The sequence below is a fragment of the Hetaerina americana genome, unplaced genomic scaffold, assembly GCF_022747635.1.
Source record: "Hetaerina americana unplaced genomic scaffold, ioHetAmer1.1.p SCAF_4, whole genome shotgun sequence".
Taxonomy (NCBI): domain Eukaryota; kingdom Metazoa; phylum Arthropoda; class Insecta; order Odonata; family Calopterygidae; genus Hetaerina; species Hetaerina americana.
This window is the reverse complement of record NW_027286985.1, coordinates 44,096,576-44,115,019: the sequence shown is the minus strand read 5'-3', so window position 1 is coordinate 44,115,019 and position 18,444 is coordinate 44,096,576. Positions and strand designations below refer to the sequence as shown.

Sequence of the window (18,444 nt, the reverse complement as noted above, 5' to 3'; positions counted from 1 at the left end):
CAATATATATCCCATTACCGCGTGAACTGCGTAGGATCACATCCATCACTCAAGTTCAAGAAGCAGCATAGACCTTGGTTGTTTCACTGGATGCTTGACACTTTAAGTTTGTATTTTGTGTTAATAAACCCTCAACATGGTCTAAATATTTAATATACGTTACATTAATCCACAATTATATAATCTTATTCATACCTGTTGATGTCGTGGCACAGTGGAACGTGGTTTACCAATTAGTAAAATTCTTTGCAAACATACGTTATTCCTCCTGTTATAATAGATATGTGTAACTTGCCACGGAGTGAAGCCTGAATCAATTAAGTCTATGTCGCATAAATACCTAAAGAAACAAGCCATTATTAAAATAATAATATTATTTTCTTTAATGAAACGGACATAAAATCTAAAGCGACGATTAGGCAGACTTGACTCCAGCACTGATTTATTTGATAATTCAATTTTGTTACACACCGAAGTGGCTCCTAATGGCATTGCACATTGTACATGTAAGATCATGTTTACATGTGTCATATCCAACCCTTCATGGGCACTCTGTTGACCACGACCAGAATCGATGCTTGGATGGAATATTGATGACGTCTTAGTCACCGTTCACATGGGTTTCTTTTCTACGAAATATATTTTATTGATCTAGAAAAGTGAAAGCACCAACATTTTATTCGTTATCTGCATAGAGGGATGATTTATTTCTTTTTTTCACCAATTAATGAGCAATATATTATTTTGCTGCAAGTTGTATGCATTTTTAGCATCGTCAAAGCATGGATTATGTTGAAAATTGTTTGGAGCTAATATCTCCAATTTGAGTATATTTCTCAATCAGTTTGATGAAAATTCAATAAAATCGACTCAATACGAATAGGTCTATTGGGATTTAAGGTCTTCTTATCATAATTGAATTATTTTTTACCTGCTGAGTCGGGTATCATAAACATTGAGCTTAGTATCAAGTTATAAATTAATTTTTGAGACATCATTAAATGATTCTACATTAACGAAAGGAAGCCAAGTTACTTGTACTTTGTAGGACTTTTGAGTTACTCAAAACCCTTAATGATTAATTTATTGCGTTGAAGTCTGATAAAAACGTTGCACTTAATCTAATGAACATTACCCATGACAATATCGTGTTTGCTTTACGCTTCTTATTTGTTGCTTAATGGCTTCACGTCTGTTATTCGATGACGTTACAATTAATTCCCATTAAAATTGCGGCCATCGTGAAGATTTATGGCTTTACTAACATTATGCACACTTGCATTTTTTTCAAGAGATAAATATAAAGTGTAGAAGGTATTAAGCTAGGGGTGCCTTTTCAACAGATAAGCAACAAATATATCAGATATTACTCTACGCATCCCTTCGCGTGAACCTCTTTTTTGAGCTCATCAGAATACTTGGCTTGCTACCGAGCCTGAGTCTTGGTGTTTACCGATGGAAATGTATCACACACATTTACTAAGAACAGAGCAATGAAGAATGGCAGTAGTTCAATTTCCTCTGGCAATATCATTTCCGTGCTCATTATTGTGTTCTACTGATGTTTTAACCAAGATCAATGGATCAACACGTGTTATCTCTCACTTCAGATTCAAGCTTCGGCCGAGTGAAGCTTGACATGAAAATCAACCCTGCGCCCTTTTAATAGAATGCCTTAGTCATGTTCCGTTTCTCTTTATCTCGGTTAATATGACTCCATACGGTGCTTCAGGTGGTTTGGTTCACGGGTCTCCTCTTGCAATGGATCACCAAGTTCTTAACAGCCGATGGTTTCTCAAGAAACGTGACTGTTCCAGCCCTTCTACGACACGCCGCCAAGTTAGCATGCACCGAGTTTTAATACGCGACTCGGGGCTTGTCCAATCCTCTCTAATATCTTCTGCACCGACTACTTTCGTGGCACGAAACGGGACGAGGGGTGTTATCTCGGAGGTCGGTGTTACCTCCCTCTTCCCCCGCGAAACTATTCGGGGCGTCCCACACCCTTTCAGAAAGCCTCCCTCGCACCGGTGGATTAAAAAGGGAAGCAAAGCTACTCCCCTTTACCAGACCTCACCTTTCACCACGTCGCCCATATCCCTCCTTTCATGATATCGAAGAAACAGAAAGTCTAAAGGTTGGCGTGCGAGGGGGCGGTTTGACGGAGGACCCCTTCGGCGTTAATTGCCGCTACAGAAGGAGCCAAGGGCAGGCTATCCCCGGGAATAGCCCCTGCTATGTGTGCCGAGGTAGTTTGCCGACGAGTTGGCATGCATAGACAATGAAGGCTACGTCCTTGACTGATAGGTTTGGGAAGGGTTAGTCCAGGGTCATATTTACGCATAGCACAACCGTGGTATTGAACGAGAAGCTAATCAGCTCTGCCTCCATTTACGCAACAATAAATTTCAGAAATAATTAGACTTTCCGAGAGTTCAAAGCTGTCTATTTTCCTTGGTAAGTGAAATATTGCCTCCTTCAATGGTGCGGCAGTGAAAGTCGAAGCCATTACAAATTTCTATTTCGATCTCTTAAATGGTGTCTTCTTGCTCAACTTACACTAGATTGTGCACAATATCTGAGTTAAGTCTTTGGTAAATGGCTTTAAAAGTTAATTTTCCTTGTATAACGTGAATTTATCTTAAATTTTAAGCATTTTAATATTAGGGGGCACAAATCCTTCCAGTTAAAAAACCCTGAAGGATAAATTACCCCTCTTACCGCCACGGTTTCATTTTAACTGTTTCTAAGGGTGGAAAATTAATTTCAGGGGAATACCATTCACTCCATCAAATCATTAACCATTCACGACTTCTTAGAGAATGGATCTCATGGTAGGCAGTCAGGTTTGAGTTAAGTTTTTAAAGAATCTCTGAAAATTTACCGAGTGTAAACTTTTAAACATAGCTTCCAAATATAAACATACATTGCCCTTTCAATGCAACAATTTCAGAGCGTAAAAATCATTCGCCTTGACTGGGACTCGAACCCAGATCCCTCAATATCCGGTCGAGTGCTTTAGCCACTTAAGCTACCAAGGCGTCCTCTTAAACTCTGAAATTTTGGGGCTATTAAAGGAACTAGATGTTATGACGAAATACCGTACATACAATGTCACATGCATTCGTAGTCGTGCGCGAGGCGCCACTGTCCACGAGGTTAAAGCCAACTTTAAACACTTATGGTGTTTTCCTTTTGACAAATTCCAAAGAAACTGCGGGAGATGCCGCAACAGTAACTTTTAACGGAGTCATCCGCTAATGTGCATTTCAATGCAACAATTTCAGAGCGTAAAAATCATTCGCCTTGACTGGGACTCGAAACCAGATCCCTCAATATCCGGTCGAGTGCTTTAGCCACTTAAGCTACCGAGGCGTCCTCTTAAACTCCATAAAGTGAAAACACCATAAGTGTTTAAAGTTGGCTTTAACCTCGTGGACAGTGGCGCCTCGCGCACGACTACGAATTCATGTGACATTGTATGTACGGTATTTCGTCATAACATCTAGTTCCTTTAAAAGCCCCAAAATTTCAGAGTTTAAGAGGACGCCTCGGTAGCTTAAGTGGCTAAAGCACTCGACCGGATATTGAGGGATCTGGGTTCGAGTCCCAGTCAAGGCGAATGATTTTTACGCTCTGAAATTGTTGCATTGAAATGCACATTAGCGGATGACTCCGTTAAAAGTTACTGTTGCGGCATCTCCCGCAGTTTCTTTGGAATACATTGCCCTCTTCCGTTCTTCGGCTTCTCCTAATGACTACACTTTGTTAATTCTCTTTGTATCAATTCATTCGATTGCCTAATATTATCCCTTCTATAACATGCGTACAACTGCGTAGATTAGTAAGATGGGCGTGCGAAACAGCGAATGCATTCTTCAAATATGTCTGTGCCGAAGTATTCGTAAAATATCCACAAGATCTTTTATTTTCCGTCTTCTTCCTCTTTGTTCCCATGCTCTTTCATCCTCGTCCATTTAATGATATTTCTCAGTAAATCATAAAATCAGCATTATCCTCTCGTTGATCACGGCCCTTTCTATCAAATATGTGTTGACCTTCCGTCGTAGGAACCTATATATTACTTATACTGAGTGCTTGAACTGAAAAAGTGAAAGAATTTCTCTACATATCTCATTATTTTGCGTCAGTCTATGTTCCAAGCAAACTCCATGGCAATTGGTATGTGTGCTTGGTGTATTCAACATATTCATTTCCATCTACACAATATCCCATAAGCCGCCACAAGGGCGTACGGTGGGGGGTGTTAGGTCACCAGCCATGCATGCAACAGTCATTACACCTCTACAGTTATAAGTCCAATCATACATTTGAACAAATTTATTTACTTTAAAGAATCTAATTGCGGGCAAGAATATTCAATAAATGAATTATTCAGTAACAGGATAAATTCAACTCATGCGGGAACAACGTTATAAAAATAGGTCTGTTTAAAATGTATGTAGGATATCGGTAAAATGCATACATTACCAATAATAGTTTTCCTCTTCGCGTCTATGACTCGCGTCTATTTATTATGATCTATCATCATACGAGAAAAAAATGGCATTTTAAACCTATCTGATCTACTATCTATCTTCCTGATTTTACGCACAAAATCTGATCTACCACAGCTAATCAGGTTTGTAATGTCTTTAACATCCTCAGAAAAGTGAACTACCTCAAATTTACAGTATAAATTTAACCTGTATTCCAACTTACGATCAAATATTGGTTTCCATCCTAATTTCTTCAGTATTTTCGCGATAGTGCTACGTTTTTCATGAAACGTTTCCGCAAACCTAGTTGCTCTACATTGCACTCGATCTAGTTATAAAACTAAGCCTTCATCGTCTGGATATCATACACTCGCACTGAGGCCTTACTAATGTAATTGGGGCTATAATAACGTATATTTGCAGTAAAAAGGGGAGATAATGAGTGAGGAATGACCGAACCTTGAAGAAATGTGGTTTAGCTACACCAATAAAAGACAAATATGAAAGAAATGGGCTAGAGTTGTTTGAAAATATTAACAAAATGGATGAGATTCAAATCACCAAAGAGGTACACGAGAGAAGAGATAGTTATTTGAGAGTAGAAGATAGTTGTTGACCTAGGAACGCCTGAGGAAATGAGGCCGAGGTGACTCTCAAGATGACTACCAGAAGTCTCCGGGACAAAGTAATGTAAGGAACGGTGTAAGAAATTGAAAGAGGAGTAAGATGTTCGCAAATATAAGTCTGAGTGGGGAATTTTAGCAAAAGTTAGTTTCAACGTTCACGATGTTATAGCTCAAGAATGGGCTTTTTTTGAATGTCAATCCCAAAAGTGAATTGCTTGAAGGATTTTAATGTGTTTACGTATCACTGTCAGCAGTTTTGTTTGCTACGATTAGTTTCTTCGGTGCAACACTCTCTTTTCCCACCAGCTAGTCTCGATCTCATCAGATCCACGTCTTTCATAATCTACCTGACGCATCAATTGTTAATGGTTTTACTATAGCATTATTGCCACTGTTAATGGAAAAATGAAGTTTCCACTTCTTCTTTGCTCTCTTTAACAGGCTTTACACTTTTCTCTACCATTCCCAAGGTTTCTTCAGTGATGAGTATCCCTAATCATTTTATCTTCTTCATTATTCTGCACTGCTGCATATTTTCCTTGCTTTCAATCGTCTTTTGCCTAATCCTGTTAATCACATTTCTTCACATTCACAGAGTGTGATGAGGTTTAAGTTTTTTTCCCTAGATTTTCCTTAGCGAGGGTGGATTCACTTGAACATGTATGAGCAGATTTATCCCTCAGTATTCCTCGTTTTCCTGGACATTCTCCTCGCTAAATCTTCCACATTCTTTCTCGAGCTTATTTTACGTATCATGCTGCCGAGGTAGCAAAAGTCTTCACCCTCTTCCCGTTTTGACTGCGCAAGACTTTGCAGTGCACTCCATATGTATTTCCGGCTTTTGCTTATTCTTTGACCGGAAGATGACGCTGAGCATAGAAATGCGTCACTGGTTACCAATGATTTGTTGAATGGATTCAGGTCTTCTTAATGAAGATTTACCAAAGTATTTTTTGGCTCTTGAGTACTATTTTACAATGATCTACGTGATAAAAAAATATATTTTACCTTTTAAAAACCTTTTGATGGTGTCTCTATCACAGTAAGACTTGAGAGAAGTCAAAATAGAACAAATTAAATACCCGTATCCCGGTGAATCGGGATAAATCCCATTATCCCCTTATCGCGGATCAGTAGAAGAAAAGAGGATTTGGCTTGAAAACACCCCCTCCCCCCTCCAATTGCTTAGTTCTACTTCAGGACTGGAAAGAGACGGAATAGAGGGGATCAAATCCGTCAACTGTGGCTCACTTCGCTAAGTCACTCAGTTAGTGCCTCCACGAATTTTTGAACGGAGGGATGACTAGTCACACTTGGGGGGGGGGGGGGATCCCATTATTCCCAGTGAAAATTGGTCAATTAATAACATTTTGCCAACCCTCCCAGTCCATTTTTCTTTTCCGGAAAACAATGAATATTTAGACTGCAAACTGGAGCGTAAAGGTTGCCGGGTGGATATGATTTGGAGAAATTTATGAATATAATCATCTTTCCCTGAATCCTGCTTTCAAATATCCGATTAGCTCAATTTATAGCAATTAAACTCGCTTATCTTATAATTGTTATCAGGGACTCCCCGTGAAAACGTGAGGGATTTTATCCTTAATTATTAGAGGCCCATCCTCTGTACTCTGCAAAATTTCACAATAAGTGTGGAAAATAACAAATAAATAATCACATATTAATTCCATGCACCGATGATTGCTAACTAATTATTCTCACTAAATTTATGATGATTAATAATTAATCTTCTTATATTAAATTAATCGTGACTCTAATGTTTGTTAATTGTTTATGTGTAGCGAAAAAAATATCATTCAACCATAGCTTGTCTGATTAAATAGTCGCTGAAAATAGCGATATACGAGGGGCATTGCCACGTATCATCACTGGAAAAATGTGAAAATTGAATAAAGTATTGGCTCTGTCAACAGCAGGAAAGCCTTCCTTAGGTTTATAATAACAAATAAAGGTATTTCTAGACATTTTAATTAAAACAATTAATATTCATTCAGTGATCTTTCCAAAGTAATGCGGAGGTTGTATACCAAAATCAGGTATATGTTGAAATGTAATGAAATAATTGACTTTGTAATTCCACACACTTTATTTAAAAACACACGACCCAGGTTTCGACGTTGAACGTCATCATCAGGTGGTCCTCATAGAAGCACGCTGGCTATATATACCTTCTGATCATAGGAGGGGGGGGTTGGTCAGAGAGGGAGGTATATGTCCCTAGTCTCTGTTCGGTAAAGATCAACAAGAAGCATCCAAGCCTGCAAAGCACTCAAAGATGCAAAAATATGATTTTATCGATTTCCATATTAAATGGTTTAATTAGATCAGCAATGTAAATATTGTGTTTTGATGTAATGTGCATATAAGCCACGTGTATTCATTTTAAAATGTTTTCTGAAACCTTTCAGTTTTTAGTTCAAAACCTTAAGACAAAATCTAATTTTTTTTCTATAATATTGTGATATTAGTAGCTTGCTGAAGTCCTCACTATTAAAAATGCTCCCTATGGATCAATTGATTTTAAATTAATGTATGTTTGCAGTTTTTATTTTTATCATATATTTGTTGCAACTTGTTAAAACTTTGAAATAGTGCGTCTTTTCAAGGCGTGAAAACGTGCTAGTTGAGATAGCATGATAAGTGTAGGTTTGACGAGTCTGGAACGTCGGGGTGGAATAGTATGCAAATGGTGTAATTGACTGAAAGAAAAACCAATAAGGATGTGCCTGACTTAGTGGGGGATGAAGGAGATTGTTTGTTGAGGTCGAAAGGAGAACACAGAGTATTTTGATTGGAAATAGAATGCTAAAGATTGAGATAAAGAGGAAGAACTTCGGCTGTCAAGGTAAAAGGAAAAGAATAGCCTTTTTGGATGAATGAAATGGAGCAAGGAAGCATAAAGAATATGAGAATTAGTCTACTGTATTTTAGGGTGCCAGGTTGTGCTTTGTATGAAGGGGCAAAGAGTTTGTGTCGCAGTTCAGTTTGTGTCCATCCAAAGACAAAGTTAAACAGATAATAATAATACGTGTGGGAGGTTCTTTGTGTATTTTTCACACAAATATTAAGGCAAACTTTCCCTTTTCATCAGGACTAAAAAATAAAAAATGAAGTAGTTAATTTCAATTGAAAGAACATTGAGATTGAGTTATTCTATTAAGTTTTACGTAATGGCATATATATATATATATATATATATATATATATATATATATATATATATATATAACTACTTTTCCGTCAACATCGTAGAAATGAACCTGATTGTTGGTTTTAAACATTGAAGATAGAGATGAGTTATTAGTAAACTTTAAAACTATGGAAATAAACCTATTAACGGTAAAGAAATGTGCTAGTTTCTTTCCTTGGGCAACCATTCAATTTTCCTCAAAGCTTTTGGGACCAGAAAATCTTAATACTTGTATATTCGATCTGCATGCCCGAAGTTATCACCCGGGTTTTCAAAACGGGACGATTTAGGCAGAAACCAAGCTCTACTTACAAGCCTACCACAAAAAGGTTGCGTTAAAGTTCTCAATTGATTTCAGGTTTTTAATACTTGAGCGTCGATAGTATCCACCAAATAAAGAAATGTGGTGTATTCATCTGTTATTAATCGACTTTTTGTTTTGTGATAGATACTTGGGGTATTGGCAGGCTCACCAAAACTTCACGACCATGTGCTGCCCCGTAATCACAATACAATTAACGTTCATGTACGATTACATTGTTGAATTTCGCAATTTTTCACGAGCTTGGTGAAAATAATAGTCTAAATGCTAATGATTTAATCGAATTTCTTTATCACAACCTTCGTGACACCGTAATATCTTCAGGACTTGAAGATGTTTCGCTGCAATGAAACCTAGGCCGTCTTAAAAAAATTCTATGAAAAAAGCGAATTATCTTCTTTCATCATGAAATATTTCCACCATGTTACGCCTGAAACTGTGTCACTTAATGCTAATGTTTTCCCTAGGGCATGTATAACAGGGATATGGATAGTGAGAGAGAATCCGAGATGGAAAGACGATTCTAGGAAACCTTGTATATTCTTTTTATTTTTTTGTAGTATTTAATTTTATTTTTTTCTCAATCTGACCCTCCCATTCCTCTGAAGTGTGTGTTGGAAATTCCATGAAGATACGTAGTAAGAAAAATGAAACGATCTCGTAGAGCAAAAAAAAGTACTAAAAATGTTTTACAAACCCAAAGCGTATGGATGAATTGATCAATGGTGATTTTTGGTCAAGCTTGAGACTGGAGTCTCTTCGGTCACCCTGGATGTATGGAAGCGTGCTAGGCCCGAGACTTGAGCCATAGATATTACTGTTTCCGGAAGGATGCTTAAAGAACGAAAGAACCACCCTGGTGAGAACGAAACGGATATCATTGCTAAACTCCCGCGATGCGCGTCAATCAATGATGGCCCCTTTTCGTCCCTTCCCGATGTACTTAATTCTGCGTGATGATGAGTTCCCCAAAAACATATGCATACGAGCATGATCAATGTCATCTCAGCAGAGAAATAACAAGTTTTGGGATCCCCTTTTTTTATTTTTTTCACAAACATGGGACTCCTCTCGTAAACTGCCCACGGGCGCCAACCCAATTCCACCGAATCTTTTTTCCTGGGTCACCTCCGCGCGGGTGATACGTTTTTGCGTACCTTAAGGAAATTTGATGCGAGGATTCGATAGTTTCACGGTGTAAAAAATCATTCGCCTTGTCCGAGAGTCGAACACTGATCCTTGTGTATCCAACCGTGTAAATTGGCTAATTAATTTGTCTGAGCATCCTCTTGGACCCAGAAGTACTTTCCACGATTCTTTAAATTTGTGGTTAGGGCAATACTGGGTTGGCGAGTGGAGGGGCCTTCGGAATACTCCTCCCCCGGAATGCTTCGAAAAATGTTCATCTTCTAGTCCTCCGAGGGTGAGGGGTTGACGGACGAGAAATAAAGCCGGGGTTGAGGGATGGGATGGAGGTGAGACGGAAACGAGGGGGATAGGAAGGATTGGTGCGGGGAGAAAGGATTGAGTTGACGGAGGATTGGGGAGGAAGGAGGGCGTCTCCTCCTCCTGTCAAGTGGAGTACAAAGGCGAGACTGCGGGAGGAAAAAGACGCCGAGGAGAGGTGGCAAAGAAGAGGTCTGTGTGTGTGTGTGTGGGGAAGGGTGGGGAGGGAAACGAGGTACACATGGAGGGTACATGAATTATTCAGCGCGAGGAAGGAGAGCTGTTGTTATTTGAGGGAGCGAGTGGATGACCAGAGAGGTTAGCAAACGAGAGTGGTGGAGGGGCGACCCGAAGAGGGTTGGTGATGGGGAAAGGTGAGAGGAGAGGTTTGGCAAAAAACAAACGAGCCCGCGCTCGAGTAAACGAGACTGGTGCGAAGTGGGGAAGAACTAGATGTTCCCGTTCGAACCCTTCAACCTCGGGAAAAAAAACAACCGATAGGTATCCGTGATTGGAAAATTCCGGGCCGGCCTCCGATGGAATGAATTCAATGAGTGTATCCCACAATCGAATCCCCTGAAAGCGAATGGCTATCCCGATGGGTGGGTTATTGATACATGACAGCGGGTGAACCTTAAGGGGAATGCATAATTTTTTAGAAAGCCGATATTTCGTTCCCAGGGAATAGACCTAGGAACCACGACAACCTCGGGAAGAATATATGAGGACGCCCGTCAGTGGGGTTGGATTAAGAAGATGCCTGTATCAGAGAGGGAAAAATGCGAACATGTGTCTTGATTCCTTCCCCTTATTAAGTACAAGGTAATATTTTGGTGAACGAACTCTACCAGGCCTTTCTTAATTTAACGAATTTAATGGTAAGTTAACCGATTGTATCGACTTGAGCTCAAGACACGTTTAGAAAGGCCTGCATTTCAACTGAGATAGCACCGCCAAAAAGGTCCACCTGACCTGAGAATTGAACCATGTACCCTTTTTTGCTTCTTACGAGAATGTGCAAACCATCGGACGCGACCCGAAATCTGAATACAAAAGCGATCAAAGAATGCTTTTATAGAACACTTATGTCCTGGTCCCAGCAATTTATCAGGTGCAGATTATGGACTTAGAAGTTTCGGACTGTATTGGAAACACAAGGCTAAATCATGTTCACCACTAGTTATCGAAAAGGTTAGGGATTAGATATATTTAGTAGTGGTGGTAATTACCATCCATAGAAAACTTACCTTTGCTCACTACTGATAGTCTATGGAGTAAAATGGCATCCTTATTCAAATACAAGGCTAGTTAAATAATAAATCGTTGCCATTTATTTAAAAATTCCCTTATTCTAAACACTTCCTGTGTGTGTGTTTGTGTGTGTGTGTGTGTGTGTGTGTGTGTGCGTGTGCGTGCGCGTGTGCGTGCGCGTGCGCGTGTGCGTGTGTGTGTGCGTGTGTGTGTGTGTTTGTGTGTGTGTGTGTGTGTGTGTGTGTGTGAAGTTGGCGCTAGCGAAAAAAACGAAGAAACTCACACGTTTTCCAATTTTTGGTGGTACAAGCCGCCTTTCTCAAGGAAGAGAGGGAAGGAACTGGTAGAAGTAGAGGTGGGGAAATATTTGCGTGGGGAAGAGTTGGGGATGGGGATTTTTTTTATTAAAAAAAATATATTCTGGGAATAATATGGAAGGTGTTGAGAGCGGAGGAGGGATGAAAATATGTAAATTTTGGGGTAATTAATGTCTAGTATTAACATCTGGGTAATTTCAAGAATCCAGGAGCGAGATAAATGCTTGCTCCATTCTTTTGAGTTTGATTGGAGGGTCAGAGGGTGGGAGGGATGCTAAAATGATACCCTATAGCATTTATAAAAGGGAGCGCTGTGTGATGAGGCGTGCTTTGGGATTGGGAGCATCCCAATTAGGGAAGAATTCTTTTTGCATGAGGCCCGGTGGTTATTGATTCTAATATTGTGGGGTGTGGTACACTGCCCAATATAAAAGCAGGGCAAAGTTGGCACTTCAGAAGGTAAACGACATTGCTGTATGTACATGAGGAGTAGCGAAACGGTGGGAGAGAGTTAAAAGGCTCAAAAGGTTCACTTGACCTGAGAATCAAACCATGTACATTTTTTGCTATTTACGTGACCTACCCTCGGTTAATTTCCACTTTTCACCCCTTCTTCCTAAGACTTCTATTAATCCTTGTTTCTTGACATTCTCTTCAACTACATTCACATATAGAATTCTCGATACATCCCTTACCTACTAATTATGCTCTCTTCTTTTCACAACTGTGATATAGTTGTGAATCTGTTCTCACCCGTTCTCTCAGCACAACTAACTCTTCCAAATAAATTTTACAGCATGTGATAGGAACTCCTTACGTACCATAAATGCCTTATGCGGTTAGAACTTCCTGCCACACACCATCCTGGTGGCTTGCAGAGTATCATCTAGACAAACCAAAGCCGCATAGCACAATTTTCTGTATCTCATCCTTAAATGGATCTTAGATCCAATTCATTAGGCACTAATAGCACTAGTCGCGTTATGGTTTCCAGCGTACCTATATGGAATCGATTCATATTGGATATTAAAAATAGTAACTTTGTCATTCCACAAACAATTTATTACGAAACGACCATGGTTTCGACGTGCAACGTCATCTTCAGATCGCTTATTAAAAAAATAGCTTCATTTCCTCCTTACACATCCCTTAGATTCTCTCATTACACTCATCGTATAAGTGTGACCGGATAATCAAATACGTGAGACTTAATAGCCGCGTATTTTTTTTATCTCTTGCAATTCCCTCATCTACTCCAAGATGCCGCAACTTCCAACCCCTACTCTAGCCCACTCATTACCCGCATCCGCGGCCGAATCCTCGCAAAAATTCGTGCGGGAGCCCAGGTGAACGCAATCCCGGAAATTAAACTGGGCCCGTTTCACAGTATTCTTTTCTTTGCCGTCCTAGCCGACCCCCCACATTTGTGCGCCAGCCTAAATTTCCTCTTTAAGTGTCAAGACCCTCTACGCTTCGCCTAGTATAACATAAAACTGTTATTAGTCCCTTCTTGCGTAAGGAAGGGACGACTTTTCCATAGCGGCAAGCCGTTCCTTTGAAATTAGTTCGGTGTGTGTGCCCATTGGAATTTCCTTTCCATGAAACCCTCATTCTTGTGATAATCCGCCCACTTATTTATGTCTTTTAGTTTCCGTTCCCAGATATTTTCTCTTATTAATTTTTGGGGTAAGCTCATTTCTCTTATGGAAATTTTCTTCGAAGGCATAGCTAATGGGTTGATGAAATCTCCATATCATGCTGTTTTTCACTTCTTTCGTGACCCGTTTTCGTGGCAGGTTATGCTGAAATTGTCCAAAAATATGTATAACGAATGTGGTAGGGGTTGAAAGTGAATTAACACCAAATTCAATACTTCTACTAATGCTTTTTTTCAAGTTATGATGGATATTTTAAGAAGTTTTTTCACTGGAAGAGCTTCTGGTTATTAAGAATTACTAGTCGAAGTGAGACAAGCTGTGGTTTTCGAAACAATTTTAATGCAGTATCAATCACTGAAAGTTTATTCCAGAAATTTATTTCATTTTATTTTATTTATTTATTTTATTTTATTTATTCAGTATAAGTCCGAAAACAGCATATTCTGGCCTTTACATCGAACTATTAACAACGATAACAATGATCACATTTACAAACACCCAAGCCCTAGGTGAAGGAAAACTCACCCAGGCGGGAATCGAACCCGCGACCCTTGGAATAGCAGACGAGGACGTTACCCCGCCGCCACCGGGGTCGGCATCTAATCAAATCCACTCTCTCAGCTGATAGTTTGTCAGGGTTTATGGTGCATTATTCAAATGAAATGCATTAGCTGCATCTTGATGGAGGAAAATGGTAGCCAATCATGCTAAAGGAGATGGGATTTCGGAATTTCGGCAAAACTTGATGTAAATTTATAAAATAGATTAAAAATATAGTTTAACTACCTCTTTTCAGTTTGAGACACTGAAATACCGCCTTGACCGTTTGCAAATAATTTTCAGTAGGCAATAATTTATACAAATAAAATCGCTCGTAACGCTTTTATTAATTATAATAGCCTCAGTATTTAGTAAGCATATAATAGATACTTACCAAAAGGTTTCCATCATAGGATTTTCTTTTGATACAGTTTTATATATTCTTTACCTGTCGACTTCACTTTGACTACCATTGGAATCCGAGGATGTAGTGAGCTAGCATAAATTTTCTGAATGAGATACAGTTTCATATATCTCAATTGTGCACTCATGCCGTGCACAATATTTCCTCCTACCTAGAAGGCCTTAGAAGATTTTATATTTAACCTTGCATTCTGTGAAATATTTTTCAAGCTAATTAAAATGAAAATTAAATTGAACTTATTGAATTTCTCTCATCAAATATTATATTCTGTCATTTTTCAAAATTGGTAATAATATGTTAAATTGGCTATTAAGGGTCAATCATGGTACACACAGTATCATTCAAAATGATATTTACATAAAATAATTGCACTGATAATATCTAAATATTAAAGCTATTTGTGTCAGCTTAAGAGCCACTCAATTCTTTTGTTCATTATGGCGCTTTTAAATGACCAGAGCTCTTTTAATATTACTAATCACTCCAATCCTAAATTACAAAACTAAATGGTAGACAATGTATTTTTAATCCGAAACTTTTGCAATTACAGCTAGTTTGCTCTGAAAATGGTAAGAACTGAATCCTTAACAAAATAATATTAAAAAGACACACACACTTATATACATAAATAATTTATCTGTTTATTAAATGTTTCCATAATTATGCTGAAATAATTTATTATTGACCATATTGAAAAGATAATATTCTTACTTTTCAATGAAGTGCGTATATAAATTCAACTTTTTATTTAGTGAAGTGTTTACTAGTTTCATTTGCAAAGAAAATGGAAGAGTTTCGCTATGTTTTTTTAATTTTGAATGAAAGTGAAAATATTTTTTCTCTAAAGGTAAATAATCATTTTAATACGATGTTGGGGCTTAAGTATAAAATAATTAATAATCCAGCCAGCTCTATTTTGAGTGTGATGGTTTCCCTCAAAACATACATGTGTCTACATTTCTGAATCTCTCAGTCTTTGTCTGTCCACTTTTCCTCACTCTCTTGTTTTCTTTTGCTCTTCTCTCTCCCTCTCTCTTTCTCTTCCTATCTCTCTCTTCCCCCCCTCTCTCTCTCTCTTTTATTGCAGACGAGGAGTAGTGCAAGCACAAGTAGCATTAGAAGCCAGAGTCAGGTACAGTGAACGAACGACTCGGTAGTCACAGTTCCTTCTCTCATATTTATATTCATATGATTAATTTTATCCATTTATTTATTTTACTCTTCGTCTGCATCGTCCACAGCGTAAATTTTTAAGTATTTTCTTTGGCATTCAACACTCGTCTCCACAACGTCAAGTTTCATGCGTGAAAAAGATAAATAATTACTTTTCGCAACTGTTTTCCTTTGGAAGGTTTTTATTGATGTATTATGCCATCATGCCGACGATTTTCATGTAAAATTTTATTAAAATCAAATGTTTCCATTTAAATCGAATGCAATCAATGTAATCAAAGAGAATATGAGGAATTGGAGTAATGTTTGGACTTGATTGTGGTGAATAGTGTTGGGTGTGTCTCAATTTTTCACTCTATTTCTCTATTTAATTTTTACGTAAATTTCCTTAGATTGCAGTGCATTTGTTTACAATTACCTAGGATAGAAGAATGATAGAGATAGACGACTTAGATAGTTACAAATATCATTCAGCGAAGAACTCAACGAAGACGACGCGGGCTTAGTTGACTTGAGCTTAGACAGTATAGAACAAATAGATGGCTAGAAGTGAATGATTTTTCTTTAATTGAAGGGATGACATTGGAATGTTGAGAATGAATGATTTTGCACTTCTTTTTTCATTACCGTCTTTTATCATTACCATTTAATGGGCTGGGAAAATTTTGCAAATTTTATTGTCGATTTTTATTATTCAAATTCCTTTGAAATCGCTCCAATTTCTGCACCCTGAATATCAAGAACAGAGTGAAGAAAGCGATTTATTACGTTTAAACGTCTCTCACAAGCTCGGATGGATTCATGCGGGCTTCACGTCCGAGTGTTGAAGTTATTCGCGTCATACGGCATCTTATTTTCCCAGGTTCCATTTTCAGAATTAATATTTGAGTTTGCATTTCTCTAATTTTGAGTTCCACATCTTGAATACGTCAGATTGAAATTCTTAAAAAACCATTTGCTTACTCGACACATTCCATTATTTTTTTTTACGAATTTTGCACTTCAGCTGTTCACTTTAGTGTGTTGCTGCGAAGATCACCTGATGTATTGTTTGCTCGATACTATTTTTAGTATTGTAAATAGCTTGAAATGCAGCTTATTTTTATCCCTCACTCCATTTGCGACCATTTCCATGACCCAGTCTTAGATTAAGGGTTATTTTGAAGCATTCAGAGCTTTGAGGTTTGAGCATGCAAAATTTTAGAAAGAAGCAGAGAAAGAATTTTATTTAAGGTTCACCAAAACTATATATATTTATATTTTTTTCAGCCAATAATTTGTACCTCTTTGAGTTGTATGAATAGGTAATATCAAAGTCTTACGTTAATACAGTCCGACCAATCTTCCGTAGAGTTGGTAATGATTTTAACAGTTTTATTTATAAATATTATCCAAAAAATATACATTTTTTTAAAGAGTTAACCGGAAACGTAGCTATTTAATCTCCGGTCATCATTTCCATGAATTCTGAAATAGAGAGAAAAAAATAATTGAATCCATGCAAAAAAACTGTTTTCAATAAGTTTTTAAAAGTTACAGAACAAGAAGCTGTGGTAAAATTTTCAAAGATACCACTTCAAAAGGTATATGCTAATTTTTCTCCAGAAAATTAATCTGCCCTTTCATTGGGATTTCCATAAAATTGACCTCTAAAGTCTCTTTAAGCTTCGGTTTTAATTTATTAAATGAATTAAATCACAAATTTCTATACTATGACTATACCCTGTACTAAGTATGAATTTAGGAAGCATATGCATTTGTCAGAAATATTTTTAAAGCTTTAAAAAAATGTCCAAAGGAATACTTTTCCACCGAAGAATATTTTTAATATCTAGCTCTCAAACTTGATTTGAATCTACTTTAAACTCGAGAGAGCACTTGATCTACCTCGGTCAACTGGTAACGCCCAGAAGCAGTCCATATGGATTTCTTTCAATAGTATACCTGATAAATCCATATTTCGAGTAAATTGCAGATAAACGAACGGAGATATGGGCCAAGTAATGCCCGCTGTCATTTTTAATCGGGCAGTACATTTGTTAACGCTGAATCAGACCTACCTGATATTTGCCAGTTAAGATGCGTGCATGAATAATATTTTCAATTACACTAAAGTGGTAAAGTCAACGCGCTTATTATATTTCGATATCTTTAAAATTATCCTCATAGAATGCATATTAAGGAGTTCTTTTTACTTTAGTTTTTCTTTTAGTTGATAATTTTAGCAAAGAAATTGAAGCTTGGAAAACATTTCGATAGTTTTAGTAAGTTGTGATTTTTTCTTAATTTTAATAAATGCACGTATTTGTTCCCATGGGTTGCTCTAATTTCTTAAAACTTTATCTGTGTCAAATTTACAGGATAATTCGAAAATACCATTTTATCTTATCATTTTATTCCAAATCTGATAACTGAATGCAAAATTATATTTTTTATTCTCATGGTTAATTTCAGTGAATATTTTGTCACTCTTGATGTTTACATTCCAAATGATTTACGTTTAGTGTGCTATTTGTTGCAATATTTTATGCAATTATATGAGCTATATGGATGGAATATCTTCTGATTGTATGAATAATAGCAGTTAACAGCCGAACGCTTTTAGGCAGTGTTATGACACTGAATTGTATGACTTCTACAGATAAATAAATTAAGAAAAAGGAGGAAAGAGTTTTCATTAATTATCACTTCAATCAATCCACCACACTTTGTTGAATAGTACTTTGATGAATGTGTTTTTGTGCATTAAATATCAATGTTTCACTTGGAAAAATTCCGTTACCGAATAAAGGCGTCTTTTGCAATCAGATGACAACAAAACGATCTGCTTATTCGTTCGATACCATCACAGAATTTTTCTAGTGAGTATCCTTAATTTTTTTTAATTTTTTCCCATCTCCTCACCCATCCCTAAGCCTGATCACGACTTCTTCCTTTTTTTGCTGGACGTTTTTCAGTTAAACGGTTCAGTAAAGGG

General features: G+C 37.6%; 1 protein-coding gene and 1 long non-coding RNA gene across 3 annotated transcripts in view; one reads left to right on the top strand and one right to left on the bottom strand.

Annotated features, from left to right (window-relative positions):
- LOC139691942 (uncharacterized) overlaps positions 1-15,391 on the top strand; it is a 239,548-nt gene extending 224,157 nt beyond the window's left edge. The window contains exon 3 of the long non-coding RNA XR_011701701.1: positions 15,382-15,391. This is a non-coding gene — a long non-coding RNA (uncharacterized lncRNA). The remainder of the gene's footprint in view (positions 1-15,381) is intronic.
- A 1,283-nt stretch (positions 15,392-16,674) lies between these two features.
- The window catches only part of LOC139691941 (troponin C-like), a 40,920-nt gene continuing 39,150 nt past the window's right edge, over positions 16,675-18,444 (bottom strand). For both annotated transcript variants that reach the window (XM_071589896.1, XM_071589897.1), the window contains one exon: positions 16,675-16,934. In XM_071589896.1, coding sequence (XP_071445997.1) covers positions 16,906-16,934 — 29 coding nt within the window. In that variant the 3' untranslated portion in view covers positions 16,675-16,905. The remainder of the gene's footprint in view (positions 16,935-18,444) is intronic.